Source organism: Sceloporus undulatus, chromosome 1 (genome assembly GCF_019175285.1).
Source record: "Sceloporus undulatus isolate JIND9_A2432 ecotype Alabama chromosome 1, SceUnd_v1.1, whole genome shotgun sequence".
In the NCBI taxonomy this organism is placed as follows: Eukaryota; Metazoa; Chordata; class Lepidosauria; order Squamata; family Phrynosomatidae; genus Sceloporus; species Sceloporus undulatus.
Window position 1 is genome coordinate 272,971,175 of NC_056522.1, and position 24,897 is coordinate 272,996,071.

At 37.7% G+C, this 24,897-nt stretch overlaps 2 protein-coding genes across 2 annotated transcripts in view; both read left to right on the plus strand.

The window, feature by feature from the left end:
• Window positions 1-24,897, plus strand: part of LOC121927575 (phosphatidylinositol 4-phosphate 3-kinase C2 domain-containing subunit alpha-like) — a 376,515-nt gene that overhangs the window by 141,247 nt on the left and 210,371 nt on the right. The window lies entirely within an intron of this gene.
• ABCC8 (ATP binding cassette subfamily C member 8) overlaps window positions 1-24,897 on the plus strand; it is a 93,861-nt gene that overhangs the window by 24,950 nt on the left and 44,014 nt on the right. Inside the window, exons 7-14 of the mRNA XM_042446514.1 lie at window positions 6,807-6,971; window positions 9,246-9,401; window positions 11,827-11,961; window positions 13,645-13,807; window positions 20,683-20,723; window positions 22,002-22,147; window positions 23,424-23,529; window positions 24,346-24,456. Of these exons, the coding sequence (XP_042302448.1) occupies window positions 6,807-6,971; window positions 9,246-9,401; window positions 11,827-11,961; window positions 13,645-13,807; window positions 20,683-20,723; window positions 22,002-22,147; window positions 23,424-23,529; window positions 24,346-24,456 (1,023 nt within the window). The remainder of the gene's footprint in view (window positions 1-6,806; window positions 6,972-9,245; window positions 9,402-11,826; window positions 11,962-13,644; window positions 13,808-20,682; window positions 20,724-22,001; window positions 22,148-23,423; window positions 23,530-24,345; window positions 24,457-24,897) is intronic.

Genomic DNA, 24,897 nt, shown 5'->3' on the forward strand with positions numbered 1-24,897 from the left:
ATTTATCTGTTTCCAAATCCATCACTTTCAGGGGTATATCTATTAAGTCTGCCAAAAACGGTATTATCATTTCATATATGTATTCCTTTGGTGTTTCTTTGAGCCCTCTTATCTTCACACATTTTTTCCTAGTTTTAGATTCTTTCATCAAGTTGTCTTTACTTTCTTGTTTTTGAGTCATTTCTATTTCTCTTGTTCTTTTCTCTAAATCATTGGTTTTGTTTTGTAAAGTATCAATTTTTCTGTCGGTTTCTTTTAAATCTTCTGTCGAGGTTTTAATGGTAGATTTTACTTCATCCATCTCTTTTTTTAAAATTTTTATTTCTTGTCTAGAATTTTTTAATTCTTGTCTGAAGTTTTTTTTCTTTTTTTTTTTTTTTTCTATTGCCCCCAAAATTTTTGAGTTGGAATCTGTTGTTTTCATCTCTTTTGAAGGTCTTCTTGCTTGGGAGAGGCTTCTGGATTGTAGCTTTTGTGCTGTGTTTCTTGTAATTATTGACATTTTACTATTTTGTCTACAAATAGGTAGTTTCTTATCATATTTAAGATGAATTACATATGGTTCATTAAGCAGATAATCAATTACATAGGTAACCAGTTAATCAATTTCTTTTACCACCAATTATTTAGTTGTTCTTTGTACTACCAATGAGGCAAACTTAAAAAAACTATGGCCTGATACAGATGGCCAAAAGCACCATTGTGGGGCCGATTTTAGAACTCCATATGCGCCCAGCCCTTCCAGTGGAACCTGCCCACAAGGGGCGCCCAATGATGACGCACAGGTGTCCGTGAGCTCAAACGGAAGCGTTGTTGTCAATGCATGCAAACACCATTATGCCACTTCTAAAAAGATCCACTCTAGGCGGCTGCTTTTTAGAGCGCGTGACGGTGCCGTGCTGTGGGGTTGGCACGGCGCCGATGAGGGGCAAAAACAGGTGCCATGGAGGCACCTGTCTGTTTCGCCCCTATATTTTCAAAGTGGTGCAATCTTACAAACAGTATATAAAAATCTCACTATAAATTCTATAAACTCACTTAATTTTTCTCTCTCTTTCTATATATATTGTAAATTATCTTATTACAATCCTACTATTTTAGCTCATTTTTTCCTCAGAATTCAGTGTCATTTATAGTTGCAATATATTATTTTAAATTTTATTAGTTCTCTTTTCTAGTTGTCTGTTTATTAACTTTTTCAATATCAAGATCAATTGTTTATTTTCCAATGATGAACTCTCGCTGTCTCCTCCCCAGTCCTCGTTTCCCATGCATTCTAAGGTAGAAGCCAGGCACTCCCAGTTGTTCCATGTGTACACTAATACAAATGATGTTAAATGTGAATTTAAAAAACTGCAATATCCTAAGTCTGGATTGCAACATCAAAAATTCTGAACAGGATCACCAGCCATAATGTTTACATTGAAGGCATATTTCAGAGTTTGGAGCAAGTCTTTTGACACTTGTGCACAAAATAGCACTGTTGTTTCTCTCTATCTTATGTGACCAATTTCATGACAGGATTTAATTCAGTTCCTTCAGGCCACATTGTTGGGGCTTAGGGATACCTTGGCAATCTATAATCCCTGCAAACATTTTCTTTTTTTATTATTATTTTTGCATTTGCCTGGGGAGGCCTCTTTTTAAACAAGGGTTGACTTCCATAGTCCAGGTTACTTCCTGTTAGGAAAAAATCTTTCCTGGGCATAAAATGCCCAGGCAGGGGCAAAAATGGAGGCATAGTCCATACGCCCCCTATAAGGTATTTAGGGATACTTCAGGACAAAAAAATTGGAGCCTGGGAGGATATGGGGCCACAGAACCAGCCTGGAAACAGCATGTTTTCTGCACTTTCCCCACCCTAACTGTAGAATAAATTAAGGATGCCACTGTAATGATACAAGCTATCATGACTTTGAGGATGAAGAGAGTTGACTTTAAAACAAAACATTTTTCTCATATCCAGTTTTTCCTTCACAGGATAACATTTTGTACTTTCGCATATCATGCAAGAAAATAATCTGTGATTGCTATACTTTGCAAAATAGTAGCTTTAGAAAGTATTGCTTATTTTTTATGCTTATTGTTTATACTAAAAGCAAAGGGGGAACCCCAGCTTTGTGACAATACCATTGTTTTGTAATCTGAATATACCTTGGATCCAAAATAAGAAGCAATAAAATAAAATAAGTTGATGATACGATAAGAATAGAAGAAGAAATTTTGATATGTATTTAAATGTGACAAAATCATCTTAAACAGGATTCCAGTGCAAACAATGTTACAGATTGTAAAGGTAACAATATCTGTAACGCATTATATGAGAGTCATTATATCATTTAATATGGATGCATTTAACATTGAAATAATTAGACAATGTAAGAGACAAAGCAAAATGTGTTAGATTTGAATTGCACTCAGTGGAATTCTGCCCATATAATGCTGCACTGGAAGAAGGGGGGGTAGGTTCAGCTGATTTCTGCTTGTCCCTGCAACTCCCTATTTTCCATAAACTCAAATCAAAATCTGCTCCAGAGATTTGGGGGACCCTCCAGTACTGATTGAACTGGTGGTGACACTACAATCTAAAGGGAAAGGTAGGAAGTGGCAAAAATCATTTCCTCTTGTTCTCCAGTGGGAATTTCCACTTAATCCAATTTAGTGCCAGAATTAGCTTTTCTAAGTTCTTCTGTGGTAGCTATGTCTCCCTGTTACACAAAGAATTAATTAGTATTCTGTATTTGGCAGCAATTGTGCAGAACTGGAAGGAAGTTATCTGAAGAAGGCTCAGTTGTGGGAATATATACAAACAGTGTCATTCATGCACTCAAATTCCGTTATGCTTAGCGTTGGACTTTCTTGACTTCTTGTTCACATTAGAGCAAATTGTGGTATCCTGAGCAGAAGCTTGTTCTTGAAACCCCCCCCCCCTCAATGATTGGGGAGACATTGGTTGGCTGGCTGTTTGACAGAGGTGGATCTCATATCAAAAAGGAAATTCCAGGCCCAGTATCAGCTTTCCATGTGGCACATTGTACCCTCACAATCCACTTCATCTAAATTAGGGATGGGCAATTTCTGCCCTCCAGATGTTGTTGGACTGTAGTTCCCATGATCCTTACTTACTAGCTATGCTAGAAAGGACTGGAGAGAATTGTAGTCCAACAATAACTGGAGGGTCACAAGTTGCCCTCCCTAGTCTAAACTTTCATTATGAGAAAGATTTGAATTATTCACATTATAATAAATATCAGTTGAAGAATAGATTTTGATATAAATATTCAATGTCATTTTTCTACATCATCCATTTCCTTCATATTGACAATTCCATGCCACATTCCCCCATATATTAAATTTGCATTTATCTGATCTGACATTTGACCTAGGAGAGGCATATAACTGACTAAAATAAATAATAAAAGAACATGTCAAGTTCAAGAATTTAAACTCTCTTGGCAGCAAGCAATAGATAGCAAAAATACAAATAAGGTACTTGCTTGGAAACAAATACATTTGTGTATTTTATTTATTTATTTAGAATCCTGCTTTTCTCCTTGTACAGAATTCAAGGTGGTATATATAGACATGACAAGAGCATTTCAGGTTTTAAATCACATGGAAAAGTGATGTGATTTATATACCTTAGCATATACTGTATTTTGTTGTTGTGTGCCTTCAAGTAATTTCTGATTTATCACAAGCCTAAGGCAAGCCCATCATGGGGTTTTCTGGGGTTGAGAGTGTGTGAGTAGCCTAAGGTCACACAGTGGGTTTCCATGACCAAGCAGGAATCAAACCCTGACCTCCAGAGTCCTAGTCCAGTGCCCAAACCACTACACCATACTGCCTCTCATACAATATATTACACACATATGTTTATATACATATTTTAATTGAAAAGTGCATCAACTTGTTTTTATTCTAATTAATTTAAAGGTAATAGCTATTTGCTTTCTTCACTTTTTATTTTACCTATATGCAATCTTTCTCTCAAGGCTGTGATTCAAGGTGACCTCCAGTAAGATACAAACTGTGTGTGTGTGTGAACACACACCACAGTATAGTGGTTTGTGTGTTAGACTAGAACTCCAGGAAACCAGAGTTTGAATTCTTTAAAAGCCACCTTCTGTACAACTTAGAAAGTTACTTTTAAAAAGTAATGTTCCCCCTTATCTTGCTATTCTTGTAAAAACAGTTTGCTACTCTTGTAATAGCTTTCATTACTCATTCCAGTATTGGGGGGAAAGTGACTGTCTTTATTACTTGTTATGGTGCATTACTGTTAGCATTTTTAAGGTGAGAGGAAAAAGGAAGTGTCATAGAATTTAAAAAAATCCTATTAAAGGGAGTGGCATAAATTTGAAAAGTCCTATTAAAATGTGTCCTCTGTGGACACATCATCCAAATGGCACAGTTTCCATAGGTCTGAAGGGAGAATTGTTTTCCTCTTGTCATTGTGGTGCATGTAGATGAGTGCACAGAGACAGAGTAAGCTGAGCCATTAGACAGACTGAGGGAGTCCAATCCAGCACTCTTTCCCTTCCCTCTTTGGTACTGGCTTAAACCCAGTCAAAAAGCAGGGCTGTGATAAAGGAGTCTCTCATGCATCACATTTCTATTAATGATCCTATGCACAGCTTGTAGATGTACCCAAATGTGCAAAGAAAAAAGACCACCATTAAGCCTCATGGGAAGCCCCCCTCCCCCCATCCCCATACACTTACTGGATTGTGTTCTTAGCATATACACCAAAAAATCTTTTTTTAAGTAAATGAAACAAATCATCCTGGAGGATTTGCTCTTCTTGAGTGTATGTGTCTCAAGGTTATTCTTGATACAGAATTGAAATACAACACTAATGCTACACCACATGCAGCCTCCTTAGCCTCTCTCAAGGGCAGCTGCTTTAGCATTGACAATTAAACATCAGATGCTAAGTTCCTTTCTCTTGTTACTTTCAAATCCTCTTTCCCATTCAGGAACAAAGAATTGATCATATTTTAGCCCACATGATCTTTGAAGATCAAATATTCAGAGCTTACTCATTTTTTAATTATAGTGTCAGGAATGATTCTGAAAGTATATAAACATGCTTGCCTCCAGATTTTGTTTGTAAATTTCTATCTGTTGTTTCATAAATAATATTTTACCTGATATATGAGTAGGGATATATTTTGGATTTTATTCTCTGGAGTCATCTAGAAGTAGATGTTTCAAGATTTGGAAATATCAAGAAAACAGCACAGGTCTGATTAGATAGTTACCTTCTCAGGGCACACACACTGTGTACTCAAGTGGCAAACCAGTTGGGACAGTTTTTTGCTAGAACCTCATGAACTGCATTCTTGCCTGCATTCTGTGCCATAAACTGAAAGTCTTGGAAACTGTGTGTGTGTCCCTATGTGGCAAACACCAAGGTGCAGTTTTGTAGCCTCTGAAAATCCTTAACTGACACGGTCTTTTTGCTAGTCATTTAATCATTCCTTGGTGCATCCCCAGTGCACAGTTACAGCATTTGAAGCACTTTTTAACTGCCAAGACTACATCTTAGGAGATCCTAGAAGTTGTAGTTTGGTGAGGAATTTACATATCTTTGTTAGACAGCTGTAGCTGTGCAGTTGAAGGGAGTGGACTAGACAGTTCTAAATGCCTTACCAAACTACAAATCCCAGGAATCTTTAGGATAAAGCCATGACAGTTAATGTGGTATCAAAGACAGTTTCCTGTTTCAATTGTGGTCTTCCTGACCTTTGGCATAATACTTGCCTTGTTAAAAATAATCTCTGGTCCTAAATTTGGTTTACTGCTCGACCTGCCTCAAAGTTCATTTTGGTTATTAGCTTTATCTCTCAACTTTGATCCCCTGGTGCAACTCCTAGGTTCTGTTTTGTAGTTGTACTCAAGTCTGTCACTCAACCCTGATGATTCTAGAAATCTCAGGAAGATGAAATAAACATACTAACTTAAATCTGGTGTAGTTACCTAGCTGGTCTGTGAAACAGTGGCTTAGTTTAGTATCCCCTCCCATTATTTTATGATACAAGAAGCCTTTTCCTAAACAATAAATGAAGTGGACAACTTGTGTTAGAACTATGTGATAGGTGATGGGTAAGATAAGTGAATGTTCTTCCACAAATAAACTAGATGTCAGGAAACAACTCCCCATTCAGACTTCTTTCTGATATCTGTCTTTTTATCTGCCTGTATTTATTTCTGTATGTATTTATTTAGCATAGTTACTGAAAATATGATAATTCAATCTTGGGCATTCACAGAATGCTCAGTCCTGTGAAAATTCAACTTCAGAATGAAATTGTGCAGTGTAGTGGTTTACTACCTCATCTGTTTTGGGGGTGGAGGGGGAACTGACTTCAATAAGAAAAACAATGCTAGTGAGTTTGATTTTAGAAGCAAACAAATGATATTATTTCTATTTTTGGGATCTGGAACTTGGGCCCAAATCACACTATAGAAATAATCCAGTTTGAGACCACTTTAACTGCCCCAGCTCAATGCTAGGGAATTCTGGGAGCTGTAGTTATGTGAGACATTCAGCCTTCCCTGTCAGAGTTCTGGTGCCACCACAAACTACAATTCCCATGACCTTGGATTCAGTGTAGTTTACAACAAGGATTATATTTGCCTCCATTCCAATTCATTGAGTATTTATGTCACGTCAATAAAATTACTCTTTGACTTGCTCCTTGACTATATTCTGTCACAATGAAGTTTACAACATCAAATTGTCTTTGTAAGAATTGTTCAAAAGCAAAATTTTGAATGACTCTTTTATTGTTATTCCACAGACTAAAATACTTGGTGTTTTCTTCATTTCATCTCAAGAATTTCTGGCCAATGCTTATGTTCTGGCAGTCCTCCTTTTCTTTGTTCTTCTGCTCCAGAGAACATTTCTCCAGGCTTCATACTATGTTGCAATTGAAACAGGAATTAACCTTAGAGGAGCAATACAGGTACTTCAGATACTTGAGAATTTTTAGCTAAAAAGCTGTGCAGTCTTATCTGTTTTGAGATTTTAAAAAAACATGCTTTTAACAAAACCAAAAACAAGCTAGTGTTAAAGATTTTTTAAAAACCAAATAATATTGTAAATATGTGGACAGTGTACATGGGCATTTGTGTGGGCTTTACATATGTAGTAGAATCATGCTTCAGGTTTAAAAAAAAATCAGTAGATGGGCAAAAAGTGATTATGGGCCAGACTGGCACTAAAAGCCACGTTGTGGACAGCATGGGAGCATGGTGTACACATGATGCACACCCCAATGCTGCCTGGACACTACCTTCCTGCCCACACGTGGACTGGCTTCACGGCACTCCAGCGGCATGGCATTTAGACACTGCATGTGCCCAAGTGCCACAAAGCCACAGCAGCAGCAGAAAGGGTGCCAGCTGGAAAGGGAGTGGCAGTTTTCTGCCTCCTCCTGAGCTGGCAAATAGCTGGATCGGGGCCACAGTGTGTGGTTGCCACAGCCCTGATTTGACTCTCAGGGGTGATATCCTCTTCTGGGCCATCTGTTTCACCCCTGAGTTTCCTTAGATCATGAATTGAATTAGTCTTTGAATTCATCCTGACATAATTCAATTAATAAATATATTTCCTTATGCTTTGAAATGATAAAAATTTTCTAAAAAGGAGAGTGATGTGTATCTATTGGCATATTCCAGGGAGTGGAAAAATGAGGCCCTCTAGATATTGCTGGGCAGTACCTCTCCATGTTTTTCACTATGAGCTATGCTGATAGCCTTAGCATATTCCATGCATCCTTTACCATAAATATTTTGGCAATTTGGTATTTGTGTGCACTGACAAGGCCCTTGAACTATGGTTGAGGAAATCAATTGCATGAAAATCACACATGTCATAAAAAGAATACAACAAAGATTGCCTGAATGTATGAACAGCTGTTCATTCTACTGAAATAAGGCTCTTTTCCATATAAGCTATTCCTCAAAATAACTTATCGCTATAATTATGGTCAGTGGCTCCACAGTTTATAGAGAGCTTTTGCATTAAATGCAGTCAATATTTGTGATCCTCTAGGTTATATCACAAGTTGGACTTTAGTAAATGTGTATCTCCAAATCCTAGCTCTACATGCCAGCCACGACACTGCATTCCTTTTAAGCAGAAGAGAAAATAGTTTTGAACAGGCTTGGGGGGGAAATGAATTAAAAAAGCATCAACCAGGGTTGTTGTTGTTGTTTTTGGGGTTTTTTTTTTTTTTTGGTTTAAACTGGGGAATTTTTGGTATTGTTTAAATCTCTTGTTGTTGTTGTTGTTGTTGTTGTTGTTGCTTGCACTAATGTGTAAGACTATACCAATATAGGACTAAATCAGAAAATTTAGTAGCAAAATGCAGCTTCAGTATTATGGCCACTAAATTAATTGAATGTTAAGTTAGAGGCCATGATATTGTTAACTGAAGGATTTATTTCTGAATGGCATATCTTGCACTTTAAAATAAAATGATTTAAAAGAAGCAACTGGCACTGCATACTAGTCTAATGATGCACAGCTGCCAATAAACGGTTAAAATTAAAATGTTTAAGTTAAAACAGTCATTACTGTTCCATTAAGAGGGTTGGAAAATACAGTCACCCCTCCAAGTCCATGGACTTGAAATGTGCAGACTTGGAAATCCACAGAGGGGTGACTGCTATTAACCTGAATGGGGTGTGCAGCCATGGCGCGAACCCCACATGCACGCACCCCATTCAAGCCTATGGAGCTTGAATATGTGTGAGATTTTGAACACATGGGGGGAGTCTGGAATTGACCCCCCCCCCCCAAGTTCAAAGGGACAACTATAGTAATAAGAACCAGACCTTTAAAATATATATAAATAATCATTTTTTAAAAAACAGGAGTGTGTTTTTTAAATGTGGTTTTGTTTAATCCAACCTGGTTTAAACCAGCCAACACTGGGTAAGATATGCCTCACTCTGAAACTGCACTAGATAATGCAAGTTTCTACAAAGTTTTTCTAAGATAATTATCTGTATTTCTAATCACTGAGTTCAATGGAATCTTGTATATTTATTACAAAGTATTAAGCTGCTACAGTACAGTACTGTACAGTTTTGAAAGTATTTATTGTGACATTATTATCACCTGTTCATTCTTTTTTTCTTTAAAAATGAAAGTTGAAAGAAAAACACTAATTTTGGGATGGCAGTTACCTTCCCAATTTTTTGTTAAACAAAACCTCGCATTCTCATTCTAGACAAAAATTTACAATAAAATCATGCGGCTATCAACTTCTAACATGTCCATGGGGGAAATGTCTGCAGGCCAGATCTGTAACCTAGTTGCTATAGACACAAACCAGCTGATGTGGTTCTTCTTCCTTTGCCCTAACCTTTGGGCCATGCCAGTACAGGTAAGAAAATTATCTAGATAAGATTTTTCTTTGGATCCCTTCCAACTCAGTGATTCTGTGATTCTTTAAGAGTGAACAGTATGTGTCCAAAACATTTTGCTGACCCAAAGAGACCTAATCATACTATATAGTCACCAAGGCAGAGTCTTGATGTGCTATTTAAATGCTGTTTCCTACGTTTGTCTGCACATACGCACAGCACTTTATAGTGCTCCATAAAGCAGGTTATCTTATCCCAATGCATGAGGGGGGCAGTACTAAAACTAAGATGGCTGTTGCACCACTTTTAATAGACTCATTCAAATACAAACCAAATGCTTGCAACACAATGTATTTTCTATATTGTTCAATGGTGGAACTAAAAAAAAAGAACCACAAAACGGCTTTCCCATTACATCCTATTGCTTCCAGTCAGCAATTAGAACAGTTGCAGTGAACTGTATAATAAAAGACATGGCAATTATATCAATCAAGACTGAGGGGGGGGGGGGTTGCCTTTCCTATTGTAGTGGTCACATTTTCATTAGCTTTGAAAGTCCCTGAAAGCACATGCTTGAATATGCAGGAAATAAAATTCAAAATTCTTCTGATTAGGTTAAGGCTATCAGGTTTCTCTCCTTTCTTCTTTGGCATTCATGCACAGAAAGCAGTTTCTTGCAGAATTTGCCTGTTGCAAAGTATGCATTTTAAATGTATTCATTACACATAGGAGTAATATATACTTTTAATTAAATAGCATGCTTACCTTTTAAGACCAGAAGAAAGAACCAATGGCTCAAATTATTAGCTACTCTCATAAAATATTCAAGAAAATAAACAGTCTTTCGATCACAGGAAAATGCGGTTATGTGATGATGGGTATGTTTATGATTACTAACTATAAATTTTAAAATTCCTCATTATAGTCAGTTAAATGGTCTCAGAGTTTATTTGATGGGGAGCAATATAAATGATTCAAAAAGAAAATTGTGTAGCTTGTTACATAGGCTAATTATATAGGCTTGCCGCATATATTCGATTAAAAGTCAAGGGCAAGTTTTGAGGCCAAAATTATGGATTTTGACATGACTCGTGGATAGGTCGAGTGTAAAACTTGGAGGCTTAGTGTGTGTATGCGAGCAGCAATCAATACAAGGCTTCAGTCTTTCAGCCTTCACTCCCGAGACAGCAAAATGGGGTGGGAAAGGGACTGCTAAACAAACAGCAACCAATCAATCACCAAGGACTCTATCTGCTTGACTCTGGACAGAAAGAAACTACATGGGGAAATCTGAATGAGCTGCTATCACATTGACCATACTGACCCATAAATAAATCGACTTAGGATTTTGAGTCAATTTTTGGCTATCAATTTTTAGACGTAGAGATATATATGGTACTCATGTTCAAAGCAGATCTTTTGATCTCTGTGAGACAAATTAATAAGAACTAACTTAAGACATACTGATTCCAGTGGGATTGTTCTCACATGACTAAGTTTGGATCAAATCCACAGTTTTTCACATAGTGATTGCTTACTTGCTATTTGTGGATAAAATGTGGATCATCCTTTGCACAATGAAGAATTGGTCCATCAGGTTATTAATGGCATTGCAAACCTAATTGTTTGCAGTATATAAAAGGAAATGTTTACTTTTAAGAAGTACAGTAGTGAGATAAATAGGAAGGAGTAATCAGCAGACATTACTAATGAGCAGCAATCGAGAAAGGAAAGAAGTCGTGCACTTTTATTATTGGGAGACTCACATTGTCATGGAGCAAGGACAAATGTTTCCTTACTATTCTCTGCTGAGAGTATTCCGTGTGGCTGTTCATATTAGTACACTCATTCTTCCCGATTTGTGGACTTGGAGTCTGCAGTCTTGCCCATTCATGGATGGCAAGGAGGAGGGATAAAATTACACACATGCTTGGGGGCAGGTGCACACTGCCATTCAAATTAATGGGGCTTGGATATGTGTGATTTTTCTGGATTCATGAGGAGGGAGTCTGGAATGGATCCCCCACGAATCAGGAGGGACAACTGGACTTGCACTGGGCACTCCTAGACAATGTATAGTGTTGACTTAAGCCACTCTAATTGCACCAACTTGTTACCTCTCTCATTGCTAAGTGTTTGGGGTTTCCCCCACTTTCAGTTGTAGCACCTTCCTATTCATTGCCTTTTTATAATGATTCACTCATTCTTAACAATAATATTCCCCTTCTATGGGGCTACATGCAGTAGATAAGCATACCATCATGTGACAAAGGAAATTGAGGGAATTTTTGTGGGATTTTGAAACAGATTAGGAACAAATGAATTGTCATTTTTCTTATCACTTAAGTCCAAGCAGTCTATTAATCTTTATTTTGAATTGTTTATAACTCTGGATTAGCTATAAAATATAATTTCTCTCCCCTCACCCCACATTCTTTATTTCAGATTATTGTAGGAGTCCTTCTACTTTACTACCTCCTTGGAATCAGCGCCTTAATTGGAGCTGCAGTAATCATAGTTCTTGCACCTGTTCAGTATTTTGTAGCTACAAAACTTTCACAAGCTCAAAGAAGCACTTTGGTAAGTATGGCCGTGCATGTCCAAATGATTTATTGTAGTACATATCCATCCAGTTTATCAGCTTCAAACTCCACATTTATCATCCCAAATTTCATTATAACTTTCTTTACAATGTAATAAATGGTTTCTAGAACAAATTGGATCCAGTGTTGTGTAGCAGTTTAAGTGTTGGACTAAGACACTGGAAGAACAGCCATGGACGCCCACTGCAGCACCTTGAGTAAATCACATCATCAGAGGAAGGCAAAGGCAAACCCTCACTGAGTGAATGTTGCCAAGAAAATACCATAATAGGTTTCCCTTAGGGTGACCTTAATTTTGAAATGACTTCAAGGCACACAACAACAAGAGAAAATCAAGCTTGAACTTGGCATGACTCTTTAGGAAAGGTAATGATGCTTGGTAAGGTAAATGGGAGTAGAAAAAGTAAAAGACCATGTTAAAGGTAGACTCAGTCAAGGAAGCCATAGCCCTGAATTTGCAAGATGTGAGCAGGACTGGTGATAACAGGGTAACTTCAAGAGTTGTCATAAGTTCAAGTTGCCTTGATGGCAATTGACAACAACTACCTATGCAATTATACTCAAAGGTAGATCCTACTGAGTTAAACAAGGCTTTCTTTTAGCTAAGAGATAGAAAACTTTATCCTTTATATTTAAGATATATGGCATTTTCAAGGCTTCTGTCCAATGGAGGAAGAAAGGCAAAAAAAAAAAAAATGGATAGCATTGCTTTTTATTCTATCTGACATTGAGATTATAAAAACACTAAAAGTAAAATAGCAAAACAAAAAAAATATTCTACCATTTGCAAAGTGGTGCAATTGGTTAGATCACTGGTTTGGATACAGGAAGTCAAAGTTCAAATGCTATATAAGCCCCCAAAGTTGGGATTAAGTAAAAAATGAATATCCTAGAAGTTCAAAGGGACTAGAAGTTCAAAATTTAAGTATTGGTGAAGCAGTGGAGTGTAGTAATGACAACAAATTCTGATGCCAGTTATGTCTCTCAAAGTGGGTACAAACACTGTGTCAAACATGTCATGAGAGCATGAAATACGAGAGCCATAGCAAGAGTCCTCTTCTGTTCAGAAAGAGCATAATCATTTCAGGCCATTGTCTCACTTTCCATTGTGATATTTTATTTGCTAACATTCAATACAGTGGCCCTCGCTGGTTTGCATGTAAAATTTTGGAATAAGTAATATGAAAGCTTTTGCTTAATATGTGGACATGTGAATGTGGAACTTGGAGCAACAAGGGTGGAGGAAAAATCTACTTGTAGGAAGGAAGACTCTATCCCCTGCCATCATTAATACAATCTATAGCTTACTATGTCATTTAACCATATTCCCAGTCTAAAGAAACTTGCATAGTATCTAGTACAATGGCAACACAGAGAATTCTGCTGCAAATTATATCAGCATTCTTCCAGCCTAGATGAAGGACAAGATAAAAATATTTAAAATTGAATTAATTTTTCTTCAAGAATAAAAACTCATCAAGGAACATTAAAATGGACTGGAAGCATAGGAAATGATATATACTGGCAGGCAGAATGCACAAAATGCTCAATGTGAAGTACATGTGAAATATCTCCAGCTAATTTGTATGAGCATGTATCTTTGGTTAATGTCTGCTCTTGTCTTACAATAGTATGGAATTAATTTTTGCCAATCATTCAGGAATATTCCAATGAAAGGCTAAAGAAAACAAATGAAATGCTTCGAGGCATAAAACTCCTTAAACTCTATGCCTGGGAACACATCTTTCATAGCAGTGTGGAGGAAACTCGGCAAAAGGAAATGACCAGCCTCAGGGCTTTTGCTCTCTATACCTCCATATCAAGTAAGTGATCAACTTCTTTCTGGCCCAAAACAGACAGGCAAAATGATGCAATTTCAGGCTGCATTGGGGTCATGCTGTTTACACAATGCATGCCCAGAACGTGACCTGAAGGTGTGCTGAGGCTGTGCCACCAAAAAGGACCCAGGCCAAGAAGGAATGGATAGAATTTGTTCCTTCCAGCAGCCCAGTTCAGGCCTGCCTCAGTGGCCCAGATTGCAACCTGGCATGTACATTTGCCACAGTCCCAGTGTGAACAGTGCCAGTGCAGCCTCACATTGCTCCTTTAGACCCATCTATTTTGGGCCTTTGTCTCCTGAACACATGGGGGGGAACAGTGTACAAAAGGGAATTTCAGCAAACATAGCTCCTCATGAAAACTTCATCTAGGGAAATCCTCTCTTCTATAGAACTATTAAACATACATCCCCTCTTCTATAGAGCTATTAAACCTGCTGCTGCTGCTGCTGCTGCTGCTCCTACTCTTCCTCTTCTCCCTTTTCTTCTTTTCTTCTGACTGTGAGAGCTTGTTTCGCTATTAGGCAATAATGGCTTACCAATTACAAGTTGTAGTTTTGTATAAATATGACCGATACCTTAGTTTTTTCCCACTGACATTTAAAAACCAACTGTATTTCAGAAGCTGACACTTAGAAATATTTATTTGAAAACTTCATTTCTCCTTCATTCTTTTTTCTTCTTTCCTCCTCCTCCTCCTCGGAATATTTTGATTGACAGGGAGAGTGCTACAATGTAAAATAATAGAATTTCCATAATACGTTTTAAACATTGTTTTGAAAAGAATATATTTTGAACGGAGACATTTTGGCAATCTTTCTGATCAATACAGAATGAAAAAAGTGTGTTTTCCTTCCATCTGAGTAAACATTAAAAAAAAAGCACTTAAGCTGCTTGCTTTTTTTTTTAAGTCTGCATATTCATTAGATTGCTTATAAAAGGATATTTATGGAAATCTGGGCCCTGAGATCTATCTCATGAAAGTGCACCTGTCAAAAACCATAAAACATAGCTAGCTTCTTTGGGAAGAAGTGCATTATTCATTGACAAGTGTTGATGTCAAGGAATAGATTAATTCCCAGTTTAACAATCTGGGTAAAGAGGAGTATTATGCATAGGGCTGATAAGTAAGAAATTGACTTTGATTTTGAAGACATGATAATAGGTTTTTTTGTGTATCAGCCATTTCCACCCCACTAAAAGCAAACTGATTTTTTTTTCTTAAGAAAAACCCTCTAAATGTTCCTGATATGTCTTTTTTAATTAGTATTCTTACTTAAGAGCAGGTTCCACTGATACTGCTTACTATGTTAACAAACACTGGACTGTCATAACACTCAGATTGCTCACCCCCACCAAGAACAAAATGATACAATAGATTCCTACAACAAGGAATGAATTAAATTACAATGTTTCTCATTATTAGAATAATGTTTCTTTATTTTTGCCTTTATGGGGGATACTGTTTCAGAAATATTTCACAGCTGCTTTCATAAAATGAACCCAGCAATTGTAGACAAGCTGCATTTGTACAGCATCAAGTATATCCAGGGATAGCTGCGTTGGCCATATGCCACATCCAGTAACATCAAAAATCCACCCAACAATGAAAACAGCACAATAGACATGTTGCAAACTTTCGAAGCTCCATTGGCTTCTTCATTGGGCAAGGTGTTAAAAACCATACAGTAAAGTGTGTGTGTGTGTGTGTGTGTGTGTGTGTGTGTGAAGATGTTAGTCCTAGGCCTGCATTTTGCTGTTTTTATTCTCAGTTCACATGGTATGAAGGGGTATCTCTTGCAGGCAGGCACCTCCCCCTTCTGGTCATGTGGCTGCTGGGAGATTCTCAAGTCCAGGAAATTTACCATCCATTTGCAATACTTCCTTTGCAATCCAGTATGTCTCTATCCTTTGTGAGGCCACAGGCCCCTTTGTTAGGCAGAGGACACTGAATTTCTCAAGAAACATTCATGCTTTTCATCAGGAAAACTTTAGGTGGTGTTGAGGTAAAACCTGTCAATGCAGTCCCAGTTTTAAGGGGAAAAAATGTTTACCTTTGTTGTAGGTAGAAACTTCAAATAGTAAGGTCCCAGTCCATTGCCTCTCGCTTTAGGATTCCTCCATTGTGGCTATAATGTGGCATCTGCATGCAGTACAATATGCTCCACTGTTCCTAATTAGTCTATATAGAATAGTTATCTTAACTATTATGTGTGTACTAGAAATAAATGCACTATATTTTGCATATCTGCAAATGTTTCCTGTACATTGTATCATACATTGTACAATAACTTTCAGTGCATAGATCAGATGATCCCATTTCACTAGTGTCCTGAGCAATCAATATTGGCCTGTAAATTCAAATCTTCCACAGTAAGGACAATATATTCTAGAACCAGGGTTTTATTAAATAATACAGTAATTCATTTTCATATATCAGATATTATTATTATTATTATTATTATTATTATTATTATTACTGCAAATGTAACCTTGCCTTCTTGGGAAAAATATGTTAATAAATTTTAATAAATGTCAGATAGCACGTATGAGTCTTATGTAGATTATCCAGCAAGAGACAAACTGCATGTCAGCCAAGTCTGTGTATTAGTCAACTGAGGATACAGGACAGAGCTAAGGAGAAAGGGCCTGGGAATGTTTTCAACATTTGTCTATGCTTGAGTCATTAACCTCACTCTTTACCATAAAAAAGCTGCTTATATTTTTCCTAGTTCCTATGAGATCTCATTTATCATGCTAAATGTTCAACATGAAAGAGTCCTCTTGAGATTGTAATACGCTGACCAATGTCAACAAGTAGCAAGATTCACAAAACATATGCAAATAAATATTCCCAATAGATCATAGTTGCATAAACTTTCAAGTCTTTTTCACTAGTGGGTTCATGGAGAACAGGAAATAAGGGTGGATTTTTTCTTTTTTTTAACATCAATTTTGCTTTAACTGCTTGTCTAAACCATTTAATACAATTTCTTAAGTAGAATAAGTAATTTAAGTAGCAATCTGCCAGACACTGCTGTTAGGAAAGTGAAGGGCAAAGTCCTAACCCTGCGTGATTCCCCTGTTGAGATGACTCATGAAACAGATCACTGGCAACACTCCTTCACTCTGGCCTGTCCCTTATCCTCTCCAACTCAGCTAACAGGTCCTTTAGCACTATTATAGGTGTTTCCTTTGGCTAAGGAGAGAACCACTCTTTGGAATGTAGTCTCCACTACAAAGTAGCCACAGAGTGTTGACCTGAGCTAAAGGATAGCCCTATCTTTTTCTCAAAGTTTGGAGGTCTCTGACTATCCTTAGTTTAAAACACAGCTGCTTTCACTGTGGTGGACATTGTCTCATGGAGTGCCCACAACTCTTAATTTCTGTCTTGAGTTGTATAGACAGATTTCAGATATAGGGAGCAGATAATGTGATACCTTGAATATTAGAAATGGATTACCAAACTAGATGTCAAGCTAGACATGTTATTAAGAACTCCATCTGGATTTCCATTGTGATGTAGTGATTTGAGTGTTGGACTAGGACACTGGGTTCAGATTTCCACTTGACCATCAAAAACCACTGGGTGACCTTGGGCATTTCACACAGTCTCAGCCTCAAAAGAAGACATGAGCAAACCTTCTCTAAACAAATTCTGAGCAAAGAAAAGCCCACCATTAGGTTACCATAAGAAATGACCTGAAGGCACACAACAATATGTGTAGAATATTCACTGGGGCCACAGCATATGATGATGGGGCATCTAACTCTTCTAACTGCAAACATGATGCTTTTAAAATGCCCCCTTGCTGATTACCCAGTGGTCTTGCAGGGAAAATCTTCCATTAACACCCATGGAGCTTCCCCCCCCCCACACACACACACAGTTAATAGCAGAATGGATATATCAGTGTGCATTGAGGGAGAAAAAGTTAAAAGTTATGTCTCCCTTCACCACATACTGCAGGCCATATTAAATCTCCCCAACACACACACACACACACACACACACACACACACACACACTTTTTAACCCAGATGTGTCACACATACTTTTGCCACGTGACTAGTTGATACAGTTGCACTTTCCAGAAGCCACTAAAAACATTTTCAAACCTGATATGCAATTCATTGCTTTTAGCTAATTGTCAAAGTACATCCTTTTTCATTTATCAGTGCATCGATGCACTGTAGAGCATATCCACTCTTGGTTTAAATTTCACTTTGATATCTCATTTCTTGTGGGTATGAGAAGCTCTCCTTGTCACTGGCACAAATCGTTGAATGGCTGCATTTAGGGTTCTGACTCTATTTCTGTCACCTTTTACTTTTGCTTCTCATCTGTCCTTAGCTGTTTGAAGAGTTTCAGCTGTCATCCATTGAGGTTTGTCTTTCTTTTTGGCCACATATACTGTCCTTTTGCATTGCACCTTGACAATGTTGCTGGCTCCAGTCCACAATTCTTCTGGCTCCCAGTCAGCCTTAATAATGCAAATCTATTTTTTACATTACCTTGAAATTCTATGGAGATGTTCTTCATGTTGTATTTCAGCATGACAGTTGGTTTAGTGTTCTTCATTAGTTTTATTCTAATTTTTGATAGTAGTAGTTCATGGTCTATGCCACAATATGCTCCTGGTCTTGTTTTTGGAGAGAGAATGGAGGTTCTTCATCTTCTGCTTACAATTATATAGTCTATTTGATTTCTATATTGGTGATGTCCCAGAAAAATTTAGTCAGTCAGTCTCCTGCTTCATTTCCTATTCCTAGCCCATGTTTTCCTACCATCTTCGATTCTGCTCTGCTTGCTATTTTTGCATTCCAATTCTCTATGATTAACAAGAAGTCCTGTTTTTGTCTGTGATCAGTTTCCTCCTGGACTCCAGCATAGAGTCATTCAACTTATTATTATTATTATTATTATTATTATTATTATTATGTTGTTGTTGTTGTTGTTGTTGTTGTTGTTGTTTCTATTTGTATAGTTGGAGCATAAAAGTGAATTAAAGTTATATTGATGAGTTTCACTTGAAGTCTTATTGATGTGCTTTGGTCAGACTTTGCATTGTATCTGTTGACAGCTTTTGCTACATCTCTCCTCACTATAAGTACCACCCCATTTCTTTTTATCTTTTAATTTACTGAGGAAAAACTGTGTGATTATCTGACTGTTCCATTCCGGTCCATTTTAGCTTACTCACCCCAAGTATTCCAATGTATATAATCCCATTTCTTGCTTTGGTATGTCTAGCATTCCCTGATTCATGCTTCTCACATTACATGTTCCTATAACATGTATTGTTCAGGTTCAGACTTTCCTTTACCCTCTGAGCAAATCAACAGCTGAACATCCTTTCAGCTTGAGTCCAATTGCACCATAAGCCACAACATTACTTGTAGCTGACCTCTGCTCTACTCCAGTAGCTTGTTGAGTGCCATCTGACCTAGGAATGTCATCTTCAGGCACTACCTCTTGTTTCATTTTGGAGTGTCTCATCATAGGGTTTTCATGGTAGAGGATCTTCAAAAGGAGCTTTACAGATGACTTCCTCTGTGTAGTGCTAACAAGCATTAGCTGTGGTGCCACTGTTGTTGTCTCTGAGAGATAATCCCTACTACTGCTGCTGACCAGTAGCTGTTTGGCATATGTAGTCTGGCACCTCAGCAAAGGCCTACCTGAGATGGGAGACTCTACCAGCATTATTGCTGACATCAACATAGAAGAATAGTAGACTACACTCTTATAGTGCTGCTATTCCACTTTTACTGCTCTGGCAGCCTCCTGTGGCATTCTGGGGTTTGTAGTTCAGTGAGGCCTCAGAGCTCTCTGGTTGAGAATTCTAAATGCCTTTCTCTAAACTGCAAATCCCAGGATTGAACAGGAGGCAGCTGTAGCAGTAAAAGTGGAACTGAAGTGCTATAAGAGTGCAGTGCAGTATTCTCCAGACTCTCATGCCTCACACGAGTACACAATTCCACCACCACAGAGAGGTAGAGCTAACACAGAGAAGTAGATCTCAAAAAACCTCTCGTATCTTCAACAAAAACACAAACATTGGCCACAGCAAATACTGGCATTTATCAGGTCAAAAAAATATTCACATACTTCCTTCTGATTGACTAATGATGTCAGTTTTCACCAAATTTGTACAATTTATTACAACAGATATGCACATACATACTGATCAAACATGAGTCTATTTAGATCTGTGGCTCTGTAGATAAAATCCTTCCCCCAATTTATTTTCACTTTATACTCAGTTAGGTACAGGGATCTTACCTCCAGATAAATTTAAAAGAATTTTAAATATTTTTGGCATATCTAGCTTGTGCAACAAGATTACAGGATGAACCAACTTGATGCAAGGAATGTGTCCTGCTATTAAGATTAAATTGAGCAGCTGGACATGGCAACTGTTTGTTCAAACCAGTAAGAAGTTTTGATAAAGCCTCTGAATGGAAAATTAGTGAGTCATAATGAATAATAATGACCAATTTGAAATAAAGCTAGGCAAAATATATCCATCTGTAAATAATAACCTCTAAATTCTGCAATGAGGAAACCAATACATCCATGGTACACAGAAAGTCAATATTTTCAGGAAACTACTGCTTATTATATTATTTCATTTATTTAATTGTATTATGACACTATCAGATTATCCTAATTGAAAAGGGAAGCCTCAAAAGAAATATAGTACCTGACTGAGATAGGAATTAACTGAGATAGATGGTACACGAGAGGGGGGGCAAAGGAAGGAACAATCAGAGATATGAAAATGCATGTTGGGAAATAGAGACTTGGAAACAAAGTATGTTGAAATAATCAGAAAAAAAATTATATGTTTTCTTTACAGTTTTCATGAATGCAGCAATACCTATTGCAGCAGTTCTTATAGTAAGTATAAACCTGTAATGATAGTTAACATTATAGAAACAGGAGCAAATACTGTCTGTGAGGTCTGGATAATGTAATAAAACAGTGATTTTATGCACTGTTATTTAAATATAGACATTTGATAATTGACCTAGATGTGACATAAAACAATTATACTATTAAGGCTGTGTTATGAAATATCCTGGAGAGTAAACTTATAAATGAGAGCAATTTTCTAGACTGTAACTTACTTTTTTAACATGTGTATTGTGTCTTAAATTGTTTTCTAGAGTAGCAATTTTTTATTTATTCTACCCAGTGTTATTAGTGCCTGATGGTTCCCATGCTAGTGGGTTGGAGAATTTTAAATCTTTTAATTACCGGTAAATTTAAATGCATATCTTATTTTTCTTCCAATATGGGGCCAAAGACATCTCTTTAGTTTAAAAGTTTTACTTAAACTTTAAATAAGTAGCCAAGGTACTGAATCTATCCTGGGAATAGAGTTTAGCATCTTGTATGGCGCCTGTAAAGTTCAGGCTAAAACCTAGTTCAGACAGAGAGTGAGAATATATTTACCAACTGCCAGTGTTTTATGTTTTGCTAACCTTGATCTGTCCATAACTGCAGTGATACAGTTTGCAGAATGTGTCACCACTGTTGTCTCAGCAGCAATTTCTACAAGGCAAAGGGGCCAGAACTCTTCCTTCATTTGATCTGTTTATATCTGTACGAAAGGACTCCCTTTTGCTCTTGTTATGTAAGCTGACAGTGGTGACTAACTAAAAATGGAGTAGGTGCCATGTTATTTCAAAAGATCTTGAAAATAATTTCCATAAAAGAAATCCTTTTTTTATGCTAGCTAACTTGCTTGGGGTTGATTCTGTCACACAATGCACAGACAACCAGAAATACTAAGAAATAGATTAAGCCCACTCCCACTGGCACATTCCTTTGGGTAGCATCTTTTGTGAGGGCAGAAGCCAGTCCAGTAATGAGGACAAAATTTTGTTCCTATGTTCTATCGATTCTTCTTTGACAGAATAATTTTATGCTCCTGTAAGATTTGAAAAAGACACCAAAGCTGTCTCTTCAATGTGTATTTTTTTCTTTATATACTTTAGCAATGTAAAAAAAAAAGGTCTTATATAATTGTTATATTTATATCTGATTGTTAAATAAGACTCTTTGAAGTGCTTAGTTTTTTAGGTCTTTTGAGGTGCAGAAAAATATTTCCATTTGTATTTTTAATGTAAGGCTTGGCTGATATAATTTATTTTTTCTTTTTTAAAAAACAAGACATTTGTCGTCCATGCCCATGTGTTTCGAAACACTGACTTTTCTCCTTCGGTGGCCTTTGCTTCACTCTCCCTCTTTCACATCCTGGTTACACCTCTGTTCCTGCTCTCCAGTGTGGTTAGATCCACTGTCAAAGCTCTTGTAAGGTAAGGTTTCTTGGGTGAAACACCCAAAATTGGAAATACTCTGTGTTAAATATGCAGCTCCTTGTGACAGCTGTTACAAATGGACACAGACTTATTTTTTGCCTCCTGTAAAAGTAACCCTGGTATCAGTCACCCTGTGCAAAATTAGTTTATGGTATATGGTTTCCATCTCCATTTTCAAACATGCAGTGGGTCTAATCTTTTAGATAAGTGTCTTTTAGATTGTAAGTCTGTGGGCAGGGAACTGTCTGTTATCCCCTCTATTGTAAACCGCTCGGATTCCCAGTGATTGGGCGGTATATAAATAAAACCTATTATTATTATTATTATTATTATTATTATTAATCGAGATTGCCAAAATAATGGTTAGTTAATCTCATGATTATGATATACATTATTATAATACATGACATTATAATAGATTCACAAGTGCATTATAGTGTCACTGGTACTATTATATGGAGGCAAATATAGTACAAGAGCTTGTGAGCTGCAAAATGGGAAAGCATGTAAGTTAGGAGACTTGATTTTTAGGGAAAATGCCAGTTTGAAATTGACAAGAGCAGTGCTTCTCAAGATATCTGATGTGGGGGACCAGCAGGATTTATTTCCAATGTCCCAGTGGTCAGCACCATTTTAGTGCCCATTAACTGCAGCTTTTTCTTTCTTTACTGAAAACTTGCTGCAGACAGGCAGCCAGTAGCACATGGACTGATGCTGGTCCACAGACCGTCATTTTGAGTAGCATTGGCCTAAAGCATTGTACACAAGGTTGATGACCTGTATAAAAACTGAGCCTTGAAGGCTCCCTTGTGAGGTTTCTGAAATGCTGTTCCAGTTGGCCTTATATATAGAATCATAGAATCATAGAATCGTAGAGTTGGAAGAGACTACAAGGGCCATCCAGTCCAACCCCCTGCCATGCAGGAAATCCAAATCAAAGCATCCCCAACAGATGGCCATCCAGCCTCCGTTTGAAGACCTCCAAGGAGGGAGACTCCACTACACTCTGAAGAAGTGTGTTCCACTGTCAAACAGCCCTTACTGTCAGGAAGTTCCTCCTAATGTTGAGGTGGAATCTCTTTTCCTGCAACTTGGATCCATTGTTCCTGGTCCTGTTCTCTGACACCCTTTCAAATATTTAAACAGGGCTATCATATCACCTCTTAATCTTCTTTTCTCCAGGCTAAACATCCCCAGCTCCCTAAGTCGTTCCTCATAGGGCATGGTTTATTTTAATTTATTTTAATTTGCCACTATTGTTCTCTTTTCATAGTGTTCAGAAACTGAGTGAATTTCTCTCAAGTGAAGAAATTGGAGAAGAGCATGACAGATGTTCAGAGCCAAAATGCAAAGACAACCACAGCAAATATCAAGCTGTTGTAAGTATTAATATTGGATTGGATGCCAAATGTGTTATATGTCTTTAATACTTGTGAATCACACCTATAACTTTGTCAGTTCCCTTGCAATTGATAGTTAACAGTGGCAATAGTTATTGATGCTCATGTCCATTTATTAAGGGCTGTACTTTGACAGTTCTTCTTTAAGATCAATGATGAATAATGATTGCTGTTTGGTAGAAGCAGCCACCACCATACATTGTGAAGCAATCAAGAATGAAGAAGAAAATACAGAAGTGCTTAGGTGGCAGCAATGGAGGTAAAAGGAGTAGATTCACATGCTGCATAATTATAACAATCTGATGCCTCTTTAACTGCCACGACTCCATGCTATAAAATATAGGCTTTGGTGATGTGCTATGAAATCAAACATTCTCAATGCTAGTGAACTATCATTCACTCCCCTACACTAGACTCCTTAACAGAGGATTCTAAGAATCGTGTTGCACCAAAACACTATCAGACAGAGTTCAGATACCTTGTCAGTCAGCTCTGTGCAAATGTAAAGTTGCTGACAGTAGTAGAAGAAGATCATCAAAATTAACAAGGTTTTACAGCTATTTGGCAAACACCCATGTGCATGACATTAAGATGAAGCCCGCCACCAAGCTACCTGCACTGTTGCTTCCCAGCAATTTCTGATAGGGGTGGGTTTTCCTCTGCCATTTTAATTTGTATGTAATGGCAGTGCATAATTACTACCAGAAAATGTATTCATTCTCCATTGCCACTTAATACTTTTTCACACCCCAGTCACCATTTACCATGTATTTCTGTCTTCCTGGTCCTGCACAGCCCCTCAAAGTTGTTAACCGTAAGAAGCCTGCGAGAGAGGACTGGAACAGTTACAGCTCTCCTATCAGAAGACCTGTTAAAGTCACAGAAGCAGATGATTATTGTGTAAAGGTGATAATAAAGTCACTCTTTCTCATACTATTGTTATTAATAAGCTTGGAGTTCTAGAGCCACAGTTTCAGGTTGAAAAAGCAAGATATTATTACTATTATTATTATTGGCCCGGTTTAGATGGGCCTTTGCGGCCCCCTGTCACGTGCTAGGAGTTGGCTGAGGACACACCGTCCATATTGGCCTCACCCCTAGCACACAACGGGGGTGTCAAAATGACAGCGCCCTGTACACATGGGCACCACCATTTTGATGTGATAGACGCTTAGGTCTGCACGTCCCGGCACCTTTGTGACGCCACAAGTGCACCATTGACGCATTGCAGCATCACAAAGGCACCACAAGAAGAACCCGCTTTTTGCGGGTTCTTTTTGTTCCATGACGGAGCCACACGGTTTGGCCACTGCGGCTCCCTCACAGAGCAAGCCAGGGTGGCAGGAG